Source organism: Anopheles funestus, chromosome X, assembly GCF_943734845.2.
Source record: "Anopheles funestus chromosome X, idAnoFuneDA-416_04, whole genome shotgun sequence".
NCBI classification, from domain to species: domain Eukaryota; kingdom Metazoa; phylum Arthropoda; class Insecta; order Diptera; family Culicidae; genus Anopheles; species Anopheles funestus.
In genome coordinates, this window is record NC_064597.1 from 8,361,422 (window position 1) to 8,378,105 (window position 16,684).

Consider the following 16,684-nt stretch of genomic DNA (forward strand, 5'->3'; position numbering starts at 1 on the left):
AGCAGTTAAACCAACGGTAACAGGAGCATCGCAGTTTATTCCAACATTACAGAGGACGCGGAAAAGAGCATGCAACTAAAGGAGGAAAGTAGACAAGGAACATCTGTTGAACTGATAAGAAGTAACATGATTCAGACAGTCTCACAGCCAATGGCGAAGTTATTGCGATAAGGCAACCAAGGAAGAAAATCAATTTCTAAATCAAGCAAAGCTTTGTAAACTGAACCCCAGATGAATTTCAAACTACAGATCGTTTCGAAAGAAATATCATTACAGTTCACCCTCTCCAAATAGTCTTCATATGTGTTGCGAACGCGACATATTATCATAGAACGAGCATGTGAGAACTTTAAGTAATCATAAGAAAGATAGGACGGTCATGGCGCGATACGTATAAACATAAACACACTCGGAAGTGTGTTGGAATAAACATATGAATTCCGAACCTTAAGCGTAAGTTGAGAATCCGACACCGGCGAGGGAATCATAACAATCAATATAAAACGCTGAGGAAGCATTACGAGTGCTATGATCAACGCTATGCGCTCAAACTCAAAAATGTTCTTAATGCTATGGTATGGAAATGATTTCATCTCGTTCTAATCCCTTCATCTCACTTTTACCTTTAAAACTCAGAATCCATAGTAAGTATATAAGCCGGAAGAACTTACGAATAGACACTTGTTATCTTAATGGCGCCAGTCCACACGGCCGGACCGGGTTCAAATTCCATCCGGACCGTCCCCCCGTAGCAAGGACTGACTATCCGGCTACGTGATAAAAATAAGTCTAGTAAGCCAGAAATGACCGGCGTGACCTGTGTAAGGTCGTTAAGCCAAGAAGAAGAAGTTATCCTAACCTTCAAACCGACGAGTCTTTCTGTTTGGCAATTTGAACGGTACTCCACGAATAGAAACTTATATTGATTTATTCAATACAAAAGCCTATTTGTCAGAACCAATCTAAAAAGCTGTTTACGGAAAATAGTTACAGTCGAACTCCAGATCCTACGTTAGACACTAATCCTGGTTAATCCAGGAAAAAAACCTAACGTCTATCCCGCTGTAACCCAGAAGGTCGCCAAGAAACTTGCGCAAGAAGTTTTAGGAGTAAGCCGTACTTCGCGCGGTGAATTCCAGTGGTTCGAAGTGTATAACAAAAAGATTAACAAATTCTCGCCCATATTACTACGGGTTGTGGATGAAACGCGATTCATTTCAAGAGATAACGAAACGAGAGTAGAATCTTCATGGTGATGTGATGTTTTGAAAAAAACACCACCGTAGTAAAATAGAAATATAAGCCACCTATAGAACGAGTACTACTTAGGACGAGAGGACTTAAACGACCACTGCAGTTATGTCGGCCATTTCTTATTTTGACATGCTTCGGATGGTCGGTCGGGATGGGATTCGATATCCGTTCTTGTCGTGTGAAACCTGCGTCGTTTATTACATAGACCACCTAGGCGCCCCCAGTTATTAACAATAAATATCAACCAAAATTCTGGAAAACCTTCGATTCGCTATGATATTACACTGACACGGAAAATAAGTATGGGAAAAGGAACATTTTACTTAAGTAAAAATTCATATATTTAGAATAGTTTGAAAAAATGAACCAAGCATTCTTAGAAAATAATGAGTAACTTCTTTACAATCTCTGAAATTGCTTCTACGATGCAAATGCTCATTTTCAATCCTGCTCAGTTGTAGTATTTCCTTCGTTCCTGCCATTCCTTCTATACTTAGAGAACATGCACTTACAGCTAATAATCTATACAAAAAAAAATCGATTAAATCTACTCTTTTTTTTGTTGCAATTAACAAACAGCTCAACAAAGCACATTAGCCAGACTAATAGGTCGGTAATTTACAATAATGGGTAATTCAAGTCACAACTTGCCAGCAAAAAAAACCGATAACGAATATCGGTGGATACAAAACAGGAGAAAACTTATAAACTAACACATTAATAAAAACGAATCTTCGTCTCGATGTTGAAAAGCTAAATTTTGTTTTGTAATTGCAACGAAGTATGTTTAGTGATTTGGTTGCTTCTTATCAGTTAACCAGTTGCGTAATTTAGTCTCCAAAAGATGAACCAAATATGTTTAAAATACCTACAAAAGAGAAAAAAAAGAAGTTCAATTTTGAACTCCCCTCCTTTCAACCGAAGACGCTAATTCTTAACTGTAAATCATGCAACGATGAAATGCATGAAAGTGGAGCATATTAAGTGTTAAAATGGTGTGTTTCAGCAGCCAACCTAGCAACGTTCTAGTTAATGCTTTGCCCATAGTTTGTTTGCAGATACTGCTTGAAGTCTACCCTGTACACACTGTCCGAGGATTTGTCCTCGGTAACCTGCGGATCGACCTGGTGCACTATTTCCCACTTCCAGAGCAAACGCGAATGAAACGTTTCCTCAAACATTGCCATCGTTTCCGCTTCATAGTTTTCGAACTGTTCCGGATACTGGGAAAGCTTAGTTTTCACATGATAGTAATAAAACATGTGCCGTTTGGTGGAGAGTGATTTAAGATAGTCCGGTTTAATTTCCTTCAGAAACAGCAACCCGTACGGCACGTAGAATCGGTCGGCATCGATCACGTTCCGGAGCCGATAGCCCAAACGTGGCTGTCCCGACTTCAGCTTGTACGTTTCCAACGATTTGAAAAATGTGTTTTCGATGTCGCACAAATCGTACAGCTTCTTCGCCCGTATCTGTACCGTCACGGCACTCCCGTTCGTGCAGTCCGAATTGATACCCTTCAGCGGTTTGTTGAGCGCTTTCGCAAACTGCTGACAGCGTGCCATTCGCTGCCGGAGTGGCAGCTTGCGAATGTTTTCCCCACCGAGCAACAGTCCGTCAATGATGTGCAGCGTGTTGATGACGATTTGTGATTTGCCCTCTCCCTGGAGTTCGCGCACAATCTCACCGTATATGATCGTGCCGTGCGGCAGCTCGATCGCCACCTCCGTCATCGGTATCCAGCTGCACTGTTTCGGATCGAACTTGTACACCTCCTTGCCACCCTTGCCGAGCAGTATCGTCCGTATGTTTTTACCATTGTTTTCCGTATTACCGATCGGCACAAAGCACCAATCGTACGCGGACGGGAAGGACATCTTCAGGTCCGGGTTTTGTAACTTTTTCTCCACCTGGCACACCTCCTTGGTAAGACTGTTCCACTCCTTGTACAGCTTCGCCACATACTGATCCGGATCACCCTTGTTGGCGAACTTGCGGATCCCATCGGGCAACTTCCAGAGCGCGAGACACTTTTGCTTCACCTCCATCTGGCGTGTTTCGGCGAGGTCACGATTTTTACAGTATGCTGCAATCTTCAGCAAAGCCGTAATCTGGTTTGCACCGATTGTGTTGTTGCTGGTGCAGATATACTCGAAAAATGTGCTATCCTCGTGCAGCACCTCTTCCGACACCAGCTCAAGCGTGTCGATGTTTTTCTTGCTATTGTTAAACATCTGCTTGTTTACGTCCTCCAGATGGCGCTGTATGAGATCGGTTTTGGGCAGCTTCCACTTGCACACGAGATAACGTTCCGAGTTGGCCGGTCGGCTGCTGTTTGGTTTGCAGATCGAAATCTCCCGGAAGCACCGATACGCCAGGTAAACCAACCCGATACTGAACGGTGTGAACAGATCGAACACTTTCATCACAAAGTGTCCTTCCGGGCGCACGATCGCTAGCGCTACGATCATCTGACACAGGTAGAGCTGTTTCGATAGGATCTCTTGCTGGTTTTCCTGTCCCTCGACGGAAAAGCCACCGTCCGCCATCATCAGATGGACGCCCGTTTCCGTTTGTGTCATTACGTACTCGGAAAATCCCTCTATATTCGCCGGATCGAAAATGTTACCGTCCTCCTTCGGTCCGTAGTACGCATCGAACGTTTCCGGCGAACCAGCGGTAAAATCATCTAGCCGAAAGTCACACGCACCCTTCAGCGTAAAACCAAACCCTTTCGCGTGCCAACCATTTCGCCACAGCACATACTCGGAGAAACCACCCGGACCGGCACATACGTCCGCAAAGTAAAACAGATCGTTTTCCTTCACCAACGGTTTACCGCCCTGATCGAGCGGTTTGGTTAGCATAAAATCAAACATCGAATCCATGTTGGCCATCTTGACCGCGGCACGATTGATAAAGATGTTGCTTTTAATCAGCTCGAACGGGTTGGATTTCGAGCGCGCCTTGCGCATATCGTCCGCACCGAGATTATCGAACACTGACTTACTCGCTAGAATCTGCAGCAGTATCTCCCGGTCGCAGTATTTGTGCTCGTCGTTGATTAGCAGCTTGCGCGGACCAACCTTTATCCATGCGTCCAACTGTTCCCGCGTGATGCCCGGATCGTCTGCTTCGGCATTTGCGTTCTTCAGCCATGTACATACTTCCGGAATTTGTAATACCTCCGCTGTACCGTCCCACTGCTCGGCAGCCGTGTTTAACTCGTTCAGCTTCATGCCTTTTAATGTTAAACATTACAAACTGATCGTATTGAAGGTATATATTTACGTGCACACTTACCTAAACCACTTCGCCCCTTCTGCGAGGATGTTTCGATCAGATCCACCCGGCCCTGGCCCGTCTTGCCCAAACCGGTGCCGGCTTTATAACCCATTTGTTGCATGATGCGAACCGATTTCTCGGAAAAGTTTGCGAACGAACCGGCTTCCGCGCCCGTTTCGTGGAGCTTTTTGCTCTCCGGCTGGTCCGCATCATGCTCGTTGGTGTGCCTTCGTTTCCCTTTTTTGTGTGCAGTATCAGCCAACAGTTCCTCTTCCTCGGACGAATTAGCGGACATTATTGAGTTATCCATCCTAAAAACAAATGAAATCGTTTAGCTTAAAGTGCACTTTTCGATCTCATGCCTAGAATTAAAACTTCCATACGAACTTTTATATTTCTTTTTATTAGCTGCTGCACGAATTGATGAAGATGTTTCCAATGAAATGGTATTGCTGCTAATAGGTTGGTTGATTATTTAGCTCACAGAGCAATGAATCTGGATATGACTGGATTCGTCGCTTTTCCCAGGTAGTGTTTATTGATTGTTGCGTATAGGTTTATATTTGAACAAACGTCGACCTAAAGCTTCACGACACTTTATGGATGAGACCAGAGACCGTTCAGATAAGGGCAAAAGCGTAAGAAAGCGGTAGAAACAATGCAGCACTGTAAGCATATGCCTCAATGCTTTGGCGCACCAGATCAACCGCTACACTTGTACTTATCTATCATAGCATCTACACACTTGTACAGCCGGACTAGCCCCCGGGCAGCGAAAACCTCCGAGTAGCGATCCGAGTGCGATCGCAAGCCACTGTATATAACAAACACTGAACAAATCGTATCAACACATGAGCCTGGCATGAGTCAAGAACCGTGCTTGGCTATCTTGTAGCAACGATGGCCAAAAGCGCGACCAATGTCTTCAAAGTTAATAGATTAAGGTATAAGCGAAAAGCAGTATTCATCAAAGTAGATAAATACGAGGTAGACCTGAGCAGCTATGGAGCAGTTTTCAGCCTGCAAAAGATGTTGTTACGGTTCTACTTTGACTACGAGTTCCTGTACTAATCATGATACGTCTATAATATAGTTTATTTGATAACCCATTTGAAATTTCTATTCCGCATTTCCTAACAAAAAAGTATCAAATCGATGTTCGTTATGATTTGGTGCACTCGTTGGCTCTACCAAACTTGCTGTTCCGACCAGTGGGACTCGATTCCAATGGACATGCACTCGATTCTGTGAAAAGTTGTGTATAATCCTATCTATTAACTACTTAAATAGTAATCCATTTTAGTAATTGTGTAATTATTCACTTTTTTGTATTCAAGTCTGGTTATAATGTGTACAAAAAAAACTATGTAACGGGTTTGTTTACATCGTTCATGTAACTGTCAAAACTGCATCCAAGACAAGGTGTATGTATAGTGAGATGTAACACACTTGTGCGACTTGACGTTACGTATCGTGACATATGGGTACCAATGTTATTATGAAATGAAATAAAAATTTACTGACTGCTTTGTAAAAAAATATGTTTATTTATGAAATCAAGTAAGCTATTTGCTACCAAAACGTGCGGTGTGTAAACTCTACTATAAACCATATTTATTTCTCTATCTGTTTTAATTTCTTGTAACCGCTGCCGTAAGTATTGTATGCTGTATCGTAAACACGTGCTAGCAGTTCCCCCAAAAAAATGTCATTCGCCAAAGTGCGTGTGTGTTTGTGAGCTGTTGCCCTCTATATGTGAAGAGAGGAAAGAGGGACATATTAGAAATAGAAGAAGGATCTGAGAAAGTTTTGTCATTGATGCTGTGGCTTTAGCTGCAGCTAAAGAAAAGCAATCATTTATCAGATAGCATAGATTGCCCAATGTGTTACCGATCGCGCATTTTGGCTTACTGAATCAATCGCCTTCACCGTTTGTTTGTTTGCAGCCAGTGCGTTCTTTCACATGGTTCGACGCTTTACCTAGGGGCTAACATCAACACGATGGATGAGGAGGAAAATCCGTTTCTATCCGGATTTCTGACCGTCAAGTCGCAGAGTGGATTTTCGTGGCGGGTCACGAAAAAGGTAGGATAAGAGAAAAATAAAACACAATCCCGAATGCACACACTTGTGGTTGGTAATTTAGGGTTTGAAGTGTTTGGTGTGTGAAGGTATTTTTATTTCTAAGTAACAGTAAGTTTTATTCTCTGTTTCCTACAAGTTTAGAGAAAATGCTTAGAAGTATAACTTAACAGTTTTCCTTTGTAAATTGCTAACGCACTTCTTTCTTCTTGCTGGCACCGCTCAACAGGTGAAATACTGTCAACTGTTCAAAGCAAGTCGCCACGGTATCGAGAGGCTTGAGATCAGTGACGCGGAAAACGACAAAACCAGACGGATCGTCACGCTGGAAAATTGTGTGAAAATAGTCCTAGATCAACCACCACAGAACACAATCAACATCGTGTCAAAGACGGGTCAGATACAGCTGTACTCGCCGGACGAATCGCTCGCCCGCCAATGGACGAACGCACTGCAGATCGTAGCATTCAAAGACAAATCCAATCAAACGCCACCACCGCCGCGGCTAAACACGATCGAGGAGGACAATGATTTGTACTGCTCATCGTACAGCGAAGGTATATACACGGTCACACTCATACCGACCGATGCCTCAATCAAGAACGGAATCGAACCGAAGATGTACACGCTCGAGCTCGGCCAGATGGATATGCGGCTCAAGTGTTACGAGGACGAGAGCGTAACGGTGGCGCTCTGGCCGTATCGTTACATACGAAAGTACGGTTACCGGGAGGGTAAGTTTACGTTCGAGGCGGGACGAAAATGTAACACCGGGGAAGGTACATTCAAGCTAGACAATGCCAGCCCGCAAGACATCTTTCGCTGCATGGTGACGAAGATGAAGTCGATGAAGAAGATCATTTCCTCCACGTCCGTGCATGAAACGCAAGCGCTCAGCAGTCAGCTGTGTGCTGCCCTTGCGATGGAACCAGGCTCGAGGAGTCCACTGCCCGGTGTGCACTGTGACGAAAATATGGCCGCCCATCTGTCGTCGATTGAGCTGCTGCACGATATGGCACCGAGCACGATGGTTGCCATATCGCAGCTGAAAAACATTCCAACGAAACCACCACGCAAACAGGGCATTTCCACCGGGAACGTTCTACCAGCCGGTGGTGGGTCCGATCCCGATCCAAAGCATTCCAACGTGTCAACGGTATTTATCAAAAACAATGGACATAATATGCAGTGCACTAGCCAGCCGACCTCAAACCAAACAATACTGATACGCAACGTCACACCGAACCTGGACGATGTGCTCGGCGAATCCAAAGCGAAGGAGCTAGACTACGAGTGCGTGAAGGACATTACGGACGCGTGGAAACTGTACGGACTGAACGATGTGAAGCACACCGAAGCGGTGGCAGAAAGTGGTTCCTGCCCATCCGTACCACCGAACGTTGGTCACGAGCACGTACGTTTGGAGTACGATCGGTTGGATTTTTTCCGCACCTCAACGCGAAACACCTCATCCGACTATAAAACGGTGGTACCGATCCGGGTGTCCGGTGAACTAGCATCGCCACCCGGCCAGCATCTTTCCGTACAATCGTCGGATGATTATGAAATTATTGGTGAACCTTCACCACCACCACCACCGTCATCGATACCGGTAGCGAATGGTCCACCGGGGCTGGTTGGGTACAATTTAACCGGTGGCATTGCGCCGTTGCGTGGACGCAACCAGGACGAAGGATTCGAGTATTCAGTATTCAGCGCTGATCATCACCAGGAGGACCAGCAGCAGCAGCAGCAGCAGCACCATCAGCAACAGCAACGTAACATAACTGCTACCATTAACTATGCCACGATTAGCAAACCGAAACGGGTTTAAGCCGCATGGGGTCGACAAATTGTTTGTTTATTTTATTTCCATATAAGTGAACTCCCCCCCCCCAATTGACCCCAAAAAAAGAACTACCGTCTCGTATGGCTATAGCCCTTTATCCTAGATGGCTGATTTACGTATTATGTACTTTCTAGTAAGATTTTACGGAAAATGTGATAATGTTTGTTTGTTTTTTTTTGGTTTAAAAAACGAAAATTCGCAACACACGTCGTTCGATGGAAAAAGATTTTGTTTTTTTTCTTCTGTTATTCCATCACACAATGCAAACACACTCTCCCACCCAGACACACACACACACACGCGTACACAAAAAAACACAAGTGCGTTTTTTTTGTTTTAAAATTTGCGATATCGAAGGATAGGGAAAAAAACAGCAAATTAATATGTGAAGCAATACCACGGCGTACAGTAGTGAAGAAGGATCTTTTTCTTTTGTCTTAATATAGTATACTATTTTAGTAGGTAGCAGTATGACAAGGACAGATTTCGAACCACAGGAGAGGAAGCATCGGGAATGTTAAGAGAGAGAAAAAAAAACAATCAGTAAAACACTAAAACGCACATAAAAGTTAACCGTCGCGCGTTCAAATACGAAAAAAAAACATCACCCAAGTGCCTAAACGAATATACAGTTAACTATTTACCTATGCATACGTTCTGTGTCCATACATAGGAAGGTTTTATTTTACGATAAGGAAAATGTTTACAGTTTGCAAAACGTGTGCAAAAACTACGTGTGCCATAAATGTTTTTGGCAGATTTTTTTTTTTTTTGAAATGTTTTATCGGCGAGCGCCATATGGTCTGATATACTGACAACGAAATAAAACTATGTTTTCAATTTAAAAAAAAAATGAACTGGCTTATCTTACTATCGGGAGAAATTTTTATATCAGTAGAGTATTAGTGGAGTAAACAGGCCAAATCAAATATTAGTATAAATCAGAATGCGTTACGTGCCAGTAGTACGAAGGGGGTAAATACAGTCGGTCCACGATCATGTTCAATTGCCACAGCACGATGCTGTGCCAGAATGGGGAGAATGTGTACCATGCTGTTTATTCTGAATAGTAAGTGATTTCGATTAGTACAGAAATGGTTAATTTAGTTGGTAGATTATAAAAAAAAACATAAATGAAAGATAAAACTTGGTAAATAAAATATATTTTGCTTGTAGTTTCACCAACAATTGCAGCATATTTGATAGATTAATTCCACACAACGCTGCGTTAATAATAATTTTAAAATTATTCAATTTCTCATTCGATTATCAAGCTATTTATGTCATTTAAGGGATTTTTTTATTAATCTGCTTGCGCAATCGTATCAAAAACGAAACCCATAATCATCGTGTTAGTTTTATTTATTTTATAAACACAATAAAAATCACCACCCTGCTTATCGTAAGTCTGTATTTACTTTGCAACCCCTCTAAGCGAAGAATTTGCGCTCGCGCAAAAACCGCAAACAAACCAGATGACAGGGGGGTGGGTGGTCTGTGCTTTGACAGGCCTACCGTCTGTACGTTACAGTCGGCCTATGTTCCTGGAAACAACCCCCTACCCCGTTACAGCGGAGAGATGAAGGTCCGAGATGAGATGAAAGAATTTCGTCTTCGATCGCTGTCAAAGTGTGCTGCTGGTGCTGCTAGCCAGTGCAACGGAGCAGGAGCTAAGGAAAGAAAGAGAAGGATTACATGCCAAAGGGCATGTAGACGGAAACAAAAAAAAAGGGCGAGTAACAAACGTAAGGAACTAGCGAACACGAAGTTTGGTGCGTGAGGATCAGTTTGAGATCTTGCAAGCCATCGAAATTAAGAGCAAAAAAAACCTTTGCAACAGTGCAGTTTAGGAACGAAAAAGCATTCCCCAAAAAGTAATTCGTTCGTATGTACGCGTTGGGCATGGGTCGTACATTACGGTACGCACTGGTCGTGTGTTTGCTTGGGTGTTGCTGGTGGGCTACCGAGGCCACGGCATCGACAACGACGCTGTCCGGAATTTATGTCGACAACGGCGTCGGTCAGACGGTGCTGGATGATGCACTCTCGTTCGAGGAGCAGCAGGAGATCGAGAATGAAATTTTAAACCTGCTCGGCCTTCCGGGACCACGGCCGGCCGTCCGCCATTTACATTCTTCGGTCGGGTAAGTAGTAACCCAAGCGCGGTAACCAAATGCCAATCGCAAGTGTCAGTGTGTGTGCGAAATGGGAAAATCAAACTTGTTTCGTGTTTCGTCCCCTGCACGCGCAACTCTAGCAAATCTGCGCCACAATTTTTGCTGAACGTCTACGATCAGCTGCAGCAGGAGGAGTACAACGATGCTGCCGGTGGTGGTATGCCCGCACATATACGAAAGGTTCGTAGCACTGACCAGAACATCCTGATTACCGATGCCGACAGGAAAGCAATCGATGAGAGTGATATTATTATGACCTTTTTGAACAAGAGTGAGTTTTTTATCCTCCGCCTCTGTTCGGTGCCGTGCCGGACAGTTTTTGGGGCTGGAGGGTTTCGTACACCTTTCTACTGACACACCACGTAAATGGCTAATCCTCGTAATGGCTGGCTGAAGGACACGGACCGATCCTAACACGTATGGCTAAACGTAAAACACTAATTTAAACATACTTATTGGAAGTTTGGTATTTGGAGTAGTTCGTCTGTTCGCGCTAAGATGCATCGCTGGGCATGAAACTCTTTCTATCATTTACTGATGTCACATCCAGTTAGCAATGAGCCGATCATCCCTCAGATATGGTAAACTAAACACTTACATGCTTGCAAGTCAAGACTCTGGAAATGAAACTATTCGCATGAATTCTTGGAATCCTCATATAATGGTTGTATAACTTACGTCTTACAATAGTATGGTTGTAGTATCTGGTAATGGTAGCTGGAAAGTAACTAACGTATAATATCCTCATTTTTGGAAGATATCTTATTTGTAGTAATTAATGTTTGTATTGCCTCAGATCATCATGGTTCGGAGATGCGTCACGAGAAGGGTCGTCGTTTGTGGTTCGGGATCACCAACATCGAGAACGACGTTAGCGTACTGATGGCGGAGTTACGTCTTTATCGGAAGCTGAATTTGAACAAGTACACCACCTATAATACATCGCTCACGCTGACCGTGTACGCACTTACCGAGCTAAACGGGTATGAGGAGTTACTGCTATTTGTGATAAGTATAGTAAGACACTTTTACCCTAACTTTACATAATCTTTACATTTCCAGAGAAAGTGAAATGACGGAGATCTCCAACATGGAGCTAACGGGCGATTATGAAGGTTGGTTGGAAATCAATGTTACCGGTGCGGTTAATCTTTGGCTCAAGAATAGACAAGCAAACCATGGTTTATATATTGGAGCGTACTTTGGTGATCGTGTTGGTAAGATTCAGTTTGGTAGAAGCCCCAATACTTCGTATTGGAAGTTTGTAATGCTTTGTTCTCATGTCTTTCATGTCCATCCGTAGAACGCGAAGTAAAGCTGGATGATGTTGGATTTGTTAGTGCACGTGGAAGTGAAGAGTATCAACCATTTTTGGTAGTGTACGCGAATAGCCAACAGGTAGGATAGAATTCTGGTGAAGAAACTCGAGTGTCTTCAGCAAAGGAAAAACATTACGATTTCAATTAATTTTTTTTTTAATTTCCCTTGTAACTCTGTAACACGTAGCAGATGATGAAGCCAATTCTTCAGCGGCATCTAACGCGCAATAAGCGTAGCCAGCCGTCGCGCAAGCGCAAAACCGGCAAAACCGAACACCGGCACCCGTTCCAGTATCATCAGCCGTACGATCAGCACAAGAGCTGCCGGATTCAGCAGCTGTACGTTAGCTTTAAAGATCTGCAGTGGCATGTACGTATACGCATTACGCAGTACGTCAAATGTTTATATTGATAATGGTTTTTTTTTTATATCTCGTTTAACCCACAGGAGTGGATTATTGCACCGGAAGGGTACGGTGCGTTCTACTGCAGTGGTGAATGTAACTTCCCGCTGAACGCACACATGAACGCAACCAACCATGCGATCGTACAAACACTCGTGCATTTAAATCATCCTACAAAGGTTAGTTTGGATGCTGCAATCGTAATACGATCACGTGATGATCGTATCGATGAAGGATTTATATCTTGTTGTCTTTATCTTCATCTCTCTCTTTCTCCTTTTTTATTCCTTCCACCAAGGTGCCGAAACCGTGCTGCGCTCCAACCAAACTGGTTCCGATATCCGTGCTGTATCACATCGATGAGGCAAATGTGAATCTTAAAAAATACAAAAACATGGTTGTGAAAAGCTGTGGATGCCATTAGAAGCAGAAAGCACCGGAAGCGGGCTATTCCCAGCTTTTCATGTGTAGTGGATTTTCATTTTCTGTAACAAAAAAAACACATTTTAAAGCACCTTTTTTTAAAAAAAGCAAAAGGAATAGAACCATCGTAGCGCTTAAGTGTCCAGTAGTAGGGAAGTGAATGCAAACAGCATACACGAACAAAATTCAGATCTGTACCGTAATTCCGCCATTTTTTTTTTGCTTTTGGTTTTGTGTTCTTAGGCTGGTGGCAGTGCTTAGTCGTATATGATTTTTTTTTTCAAAATTTTGTATGGAATTTGACAGATAAAATCATACAAAGATTATGGCATCCTATTTTATCTGTCAAATTCCATACAAAATGTTGAAAAAAATAGTATAAGACTTAGCACTGCAAGCAGCCTTAAACGCATGTCGGATGATGAGTTTTACGGCTTGCTATTTCTTGCTTGTATGAAACTGGAAAACTTGATATGCGCGTGCGGTGATGCTAAGGTTCAAAGGTGTGCTACTTACGGTGCGCAACGCCATGTTTTCGTTCTGTCTAACATTGCACTTGCAGCAGCATCGGGGGAAGGTGCAGTTTTGGGTAACGTTGAAGGTACCTCTGTTCGGTGGGAGTTTTCCTGCTCATATTACCACGTTCGATATGAGTTTTTGGATAAAACACGTGGACACGTTTACTGCAAATGCGCAACGCAACACAAAAGTATTATTGGAAAACAAAACAGCACGCGAGGCCGGGGGAAGAAAAAAAAAGCTAAAAAAGAAAGAAAAAAAAACCCAACAACCAATGTATATTGATCTTATTTGATAATGCTGAATCTACTTGTGTATAATATACTCAAAAACGGAAATAAAACTACTCATTTATGTCGTAATCGTTTGTTGATTTTTTTTATTGTATCTGTGAGCAGCAAATTTTCACACGTGTTTCAACACGTGGTAAGGATGTACAGCGCACAAAACCAAACTAGACTAGCGGTTTAAATGAGTATAAAATAAAACTTTATTTCTTCTTAAACTTTAGAGAACACAATCATTTCTAGACATTTACCGTATATTCCGATATCGAACAACCTGATCTGGTTTTTTTGTGTGTTTTTGTTTTGTACGAAGAATGCATTTATGTACGCGATTTGTTTTTGTTTGTTTTTGTTTTCTTATTGTGACCTTCAGTTATTATTTTTGTATTTCTAGCACGTGTTTCGCGACCCCAAAAAAAGGGCATCGAGACTGTACTTGCGTTTTGTTTTTTTTTTGTTCGTTAAAGTACAAACGGTAACTAGCTACGGACTCTCGGCGGAGAAATAAAATATTTATATATTTCATATGTATATGCATTCAGCGCTGCACTCATTACGAATATGTGCGTACTAAAGGGGCGTTCGCTTTCGTTTTTAATATGTTGTAAATTATATAAATAAGAGCATATTTGCCGCTTCTTTTTTTTTCAAATGTAGTTTGTTTTTCTTTTGTTTGTTTTTTTAAAGAACATCAAATATAGAGATGTATATTTGGCTTTAAGGGGGGGAAGGGGGACACCGTGTGTTATCAACGACGCAGCAGGATTTTGTGCGCCTATTTTTATGTGTTAAAAATTACATTTAATATGATTTGTTTTATGCATTAATTATTTTTTTTAACGTAGAAGGATAAAAAACGTTTAGTAGTATTTCGTATCATTATAAAACAAAAATATAAAAGCTTTGTCATGGCCATTGTTATCAGATCTACGTTCTAGAGATTCGTTAAGTAAATAAATGTATATATATATATGGATACACATATAAATATGCATATTGAGACTAAAAAGCATGCTTGTATATCGACATTTACAATCGACCCGTGTACTTTCTTTGCTTTAATGCTTGTAATTATCGTTCCGACGGATTGCGCAGCACAGCAGCAAGGAAAGTATCAGCGTCAGCAGCTCGATACCGACGATTGCCGCACCGACATAGCTGATTAGCTTGAGGTTTTCCTGTACCGCCTTTACCAATTTTTCCATGCAACCCTGCAAAAGCAAAAAAAAAAAAATAGAGAAATAAAAAAAGAAAAAAAAATAGATTTAATATCAATCAACAGTTGATCGGTTTCGATTCTGGGTGTAGATCAATAATTTGTGACCATCGTTTTAATCGCCAGATAAAATTGAATGGTGCGATACGAGCGAACAGGGAGGGCATGAGAAATTCCCAACCGGCGGGTACCGGTGAAAAGCTATTTATACAATAAGCGGAAACGATGTTTTATGAAGTTTAGCCACAGTCAATTTGTTTAAAGGCATAAAGAGCCGTTACCGTTGGCTACGGTTTGGGCGTGGTTGTTGGGTAGATTGCTTCATCCAGAAGCGGTGGTACTATTTTTAGCGCTACTACACATTGTTTAGCCGTGTACACGCCTTCCCCGTGCATGGGAAAGCTGAACATTCCCGCATTAATATCTCGATCGGTTTAATGAAGCAAGTAACCTGGGGTGGGCAATCATTTTTCGTGGGAGGGGGGCGCAAACATTTAACTCTACATAAAACTTTAACTATTTTTAATCTATTTTTATCACAATTAGTAATTTAAAGTTAACATTCTACTCACGTCTACGAATAAATCCGATTTCGTCTTCATCGATGCTAGAAATTCCATGTGCGTAGCTCGTTTGCACTGTTCTGGTGTGATGTTGGCAACGCAGCAGGTTTCCGGTACTTTGTAACTCGGCGGTTGATTGGAGATTTCCACGCTGAGCGTTGGACGTTCCAAGTTGTTGAACGCACTTGATTGCCAGTCATTCGGTCCTTCAGCACCACAGCACTTGTACTGTTGTTCGGTGAATGCAATAAGGAAGGAATTATTAAACCATTATAGTACAAACAACTACTGTAGATGGAATGAACAAACACAAAACAAAAGCTCTTACATGCTTCTGAATAGCATCTAGCGTTGCTGTACGGGTGGGTATAACACCGTACTGTGTTTGCACTGCTTCCTTCACCGCCGAACGAACCACATTGTCGAGTTTGCTAGAGTTTTGGAATGCCCAAGCGCCAGCCGCCAGCTCAGCAACAAGCACCATCAACAGACAGCAGAAAAACTGTGCAGAAAGCAAAACAAACGCGTTAAAATTCACTTTCCAAACCAGCGGCCATCTAAGCGAATCATCCCATACCGAAGTTAGCATCCACTGCGATTCCTTAAATGCGCCACAGCACCCGAGAAAGGCGACAATCAACATTAGCCCGCCGACGGTAAGGAAGATGTACAATCCAATCGTGTAGTTCTTTTCGTTTTGGGTCATCGATATCAGGAAGGTCGGATCCGACAGCATCCAGATGGCCAACGAAACGATCAAAAACCCGACGACCTGTTGCGAGACGTTGGAAAAGATAGAAACTCTAATTAAAATCAACCACAGGTGCGAATTAAACAAATATAATTTACCCAAAACAGTAGATTCACCAGCACCACCAGGTACTTGACCACGGAACAACACCCTTTGATGGCCATTTTTTCGATTAAAGGGCTTGGAGATTTTTGGACTGATTGCGAGATTCGGTGGGACAGACGTTTGAAATTTATTTAGCAAATATGGCGCGTCACTTTGCACACGATTGCACCGTTTTGTTTTACATATGCTGGCCAGATGTTCCCCTCACGGTACGCCCGCTATTCCGTTGGCCACACACAAATTGTTTGCAGATTTTAGTTTTGGAGAGTTTGCTTTCGTTTCTTTTTTTTTTTAATCTTGTTTAGCTGGCGCTTGACAGCAAGCGAAAAAATGGATTCTCGCTTCTGGCGGTTTGACAGCACGATGACAGCACGTATGTGGGTGTGTTTTGTTGTTTATTTGTTGCTATAAGGGCGTTTGGGATTTTGTTATAAAAGTATCCTTTTTGCT

General features: G+C 42.5%; 4 protein-coding genes across 7 annotated transcripts; 2 read left to right on the forward strand and 2 right to left on the reverse strand.

Moving 5' to 3' along the window:
- Positions 1–1,571: 1,571 nt before the first annotated feature.
- On the reverse strand, positions 1,572–5,946 carry LOC125764145 (cap-specific mRNA (nucleoside-2'-O-)-methyltransferase 1). Of its 3 annotated transcripts, none has more exons than XM_049428076.1 (4): positions 5,862–5,946; positions 4,927–5,134; positions 4,558–4,850; positions 1,572–4,495 (listed from the first exon to the last, which is right to left on the reverse strand). In XM_049428076.1, the coding sequence occupies exons 3-4, from the start codon at positions 4,847–4,849 to the stop codon at positions 2,280–2,282; spliced, it is 2,508 nt and encodes an 835-aa protein (XP_049284033.1). In that variant the 5' UTR covers position 4,850; positions 4,927–5,134; positions 5,862–5,946; the 3' UTR covers positions 1,572–2,279. The 3 variants fall into 3 exon arrangements, with proteins under 3 accessions (XP_049284033.1, XP_049284026.1, XP_049284017.1); XM_049428069.1 differs by lacking the exon at positions 5,862–5,946 and adding an exon at positions 5,285–5,855; XM_049428060.1 differs by lacking the exon at positions 5,862–5,946 and having other exon boundaries at positions 4,927–5,855.
- Positions 5,947–6,149: 203 nt separating this feature from the next.
- Positions 6,150–9,010, forward strand: LOC125764225 (uncharacterized). Its single transcript, XM_049428217.1, has 2 exons — positions 6,150–6,624; positions 6,851–9,010. The coding sequence occupies exons 1-2, from the start codon at positions 6,541–6,543 to the stop codon at positions 8,453–8,455; spliced, it is 1,689 nt and encodes a 562-aa protein (XP_049284174.1). The 5' UTR covers positions 6,150–6,540; the 3' UTR covers positions 8,456–9,010.
- Positions 9,011–10,064: 1,054 nt separating this feature from the next.
- LOC125764268 (protein 60A-like) lies at positions 10,065–13,674 on the forward strand. 2 transcript variants are annotated; one of them, XM_049428308.1, is made up of 8 exons: positions 10,065–10,614; positions 10,728–10,918; positions 11,444–11,630; positions 11,710–11,864; positions 11,951–12,045; positions 12,154–12,336; positions 12,415–12,549; positions 12,669–13,674. In XM_049428308.1, exons 1-8 carry the CDS (start codon positions 10,358–10,360, stop codon positions 12,792–12,794), a joined length of 1,329 nt encoding a protein of 442 aa, XP_049284265.1. In that variant the 5' UTR covers positions 10,065–10,357; the 3' UTR covers positions 12,795–13,674. The 2 variants fall into 2 exon arrangements, with proteins under 2 accessions (XP_049284265.1, XP_049284275.1); XM_049428318.1 differs by having other exon boundaries at positions 12,157–12,336.
- A 104-nt stretch (positions 13,675–13,778) lies between these two features.
- On the reverse strand, positions 13,779–16,634 carry LOC125764329 (CD81 protein-like). The gene is made up of 5 exons (XM_049428484.1): positions 16,228–16,634; positions 15,956–16,150; positions 15,707–15,880; positions 15,388–15,606; positions 13,779–14,810 (listed from the first exon to the last, which is right to left on the reverse strand). The coding sequence occupies exons 1-5, from the start codon at positions 16,291–16,293 to the stop codon at positions 14,658–14,660; spliced, it is 807 nt and encodes a 268-aa protein (XP_049284441.1). The 5' UTR covers positions 16,294–16,634; the 3' UTR covers positions 13,779–14,657.
- Between the last annotated feature and the right edge of the window lie 50 nt (positions 16,635–16,684).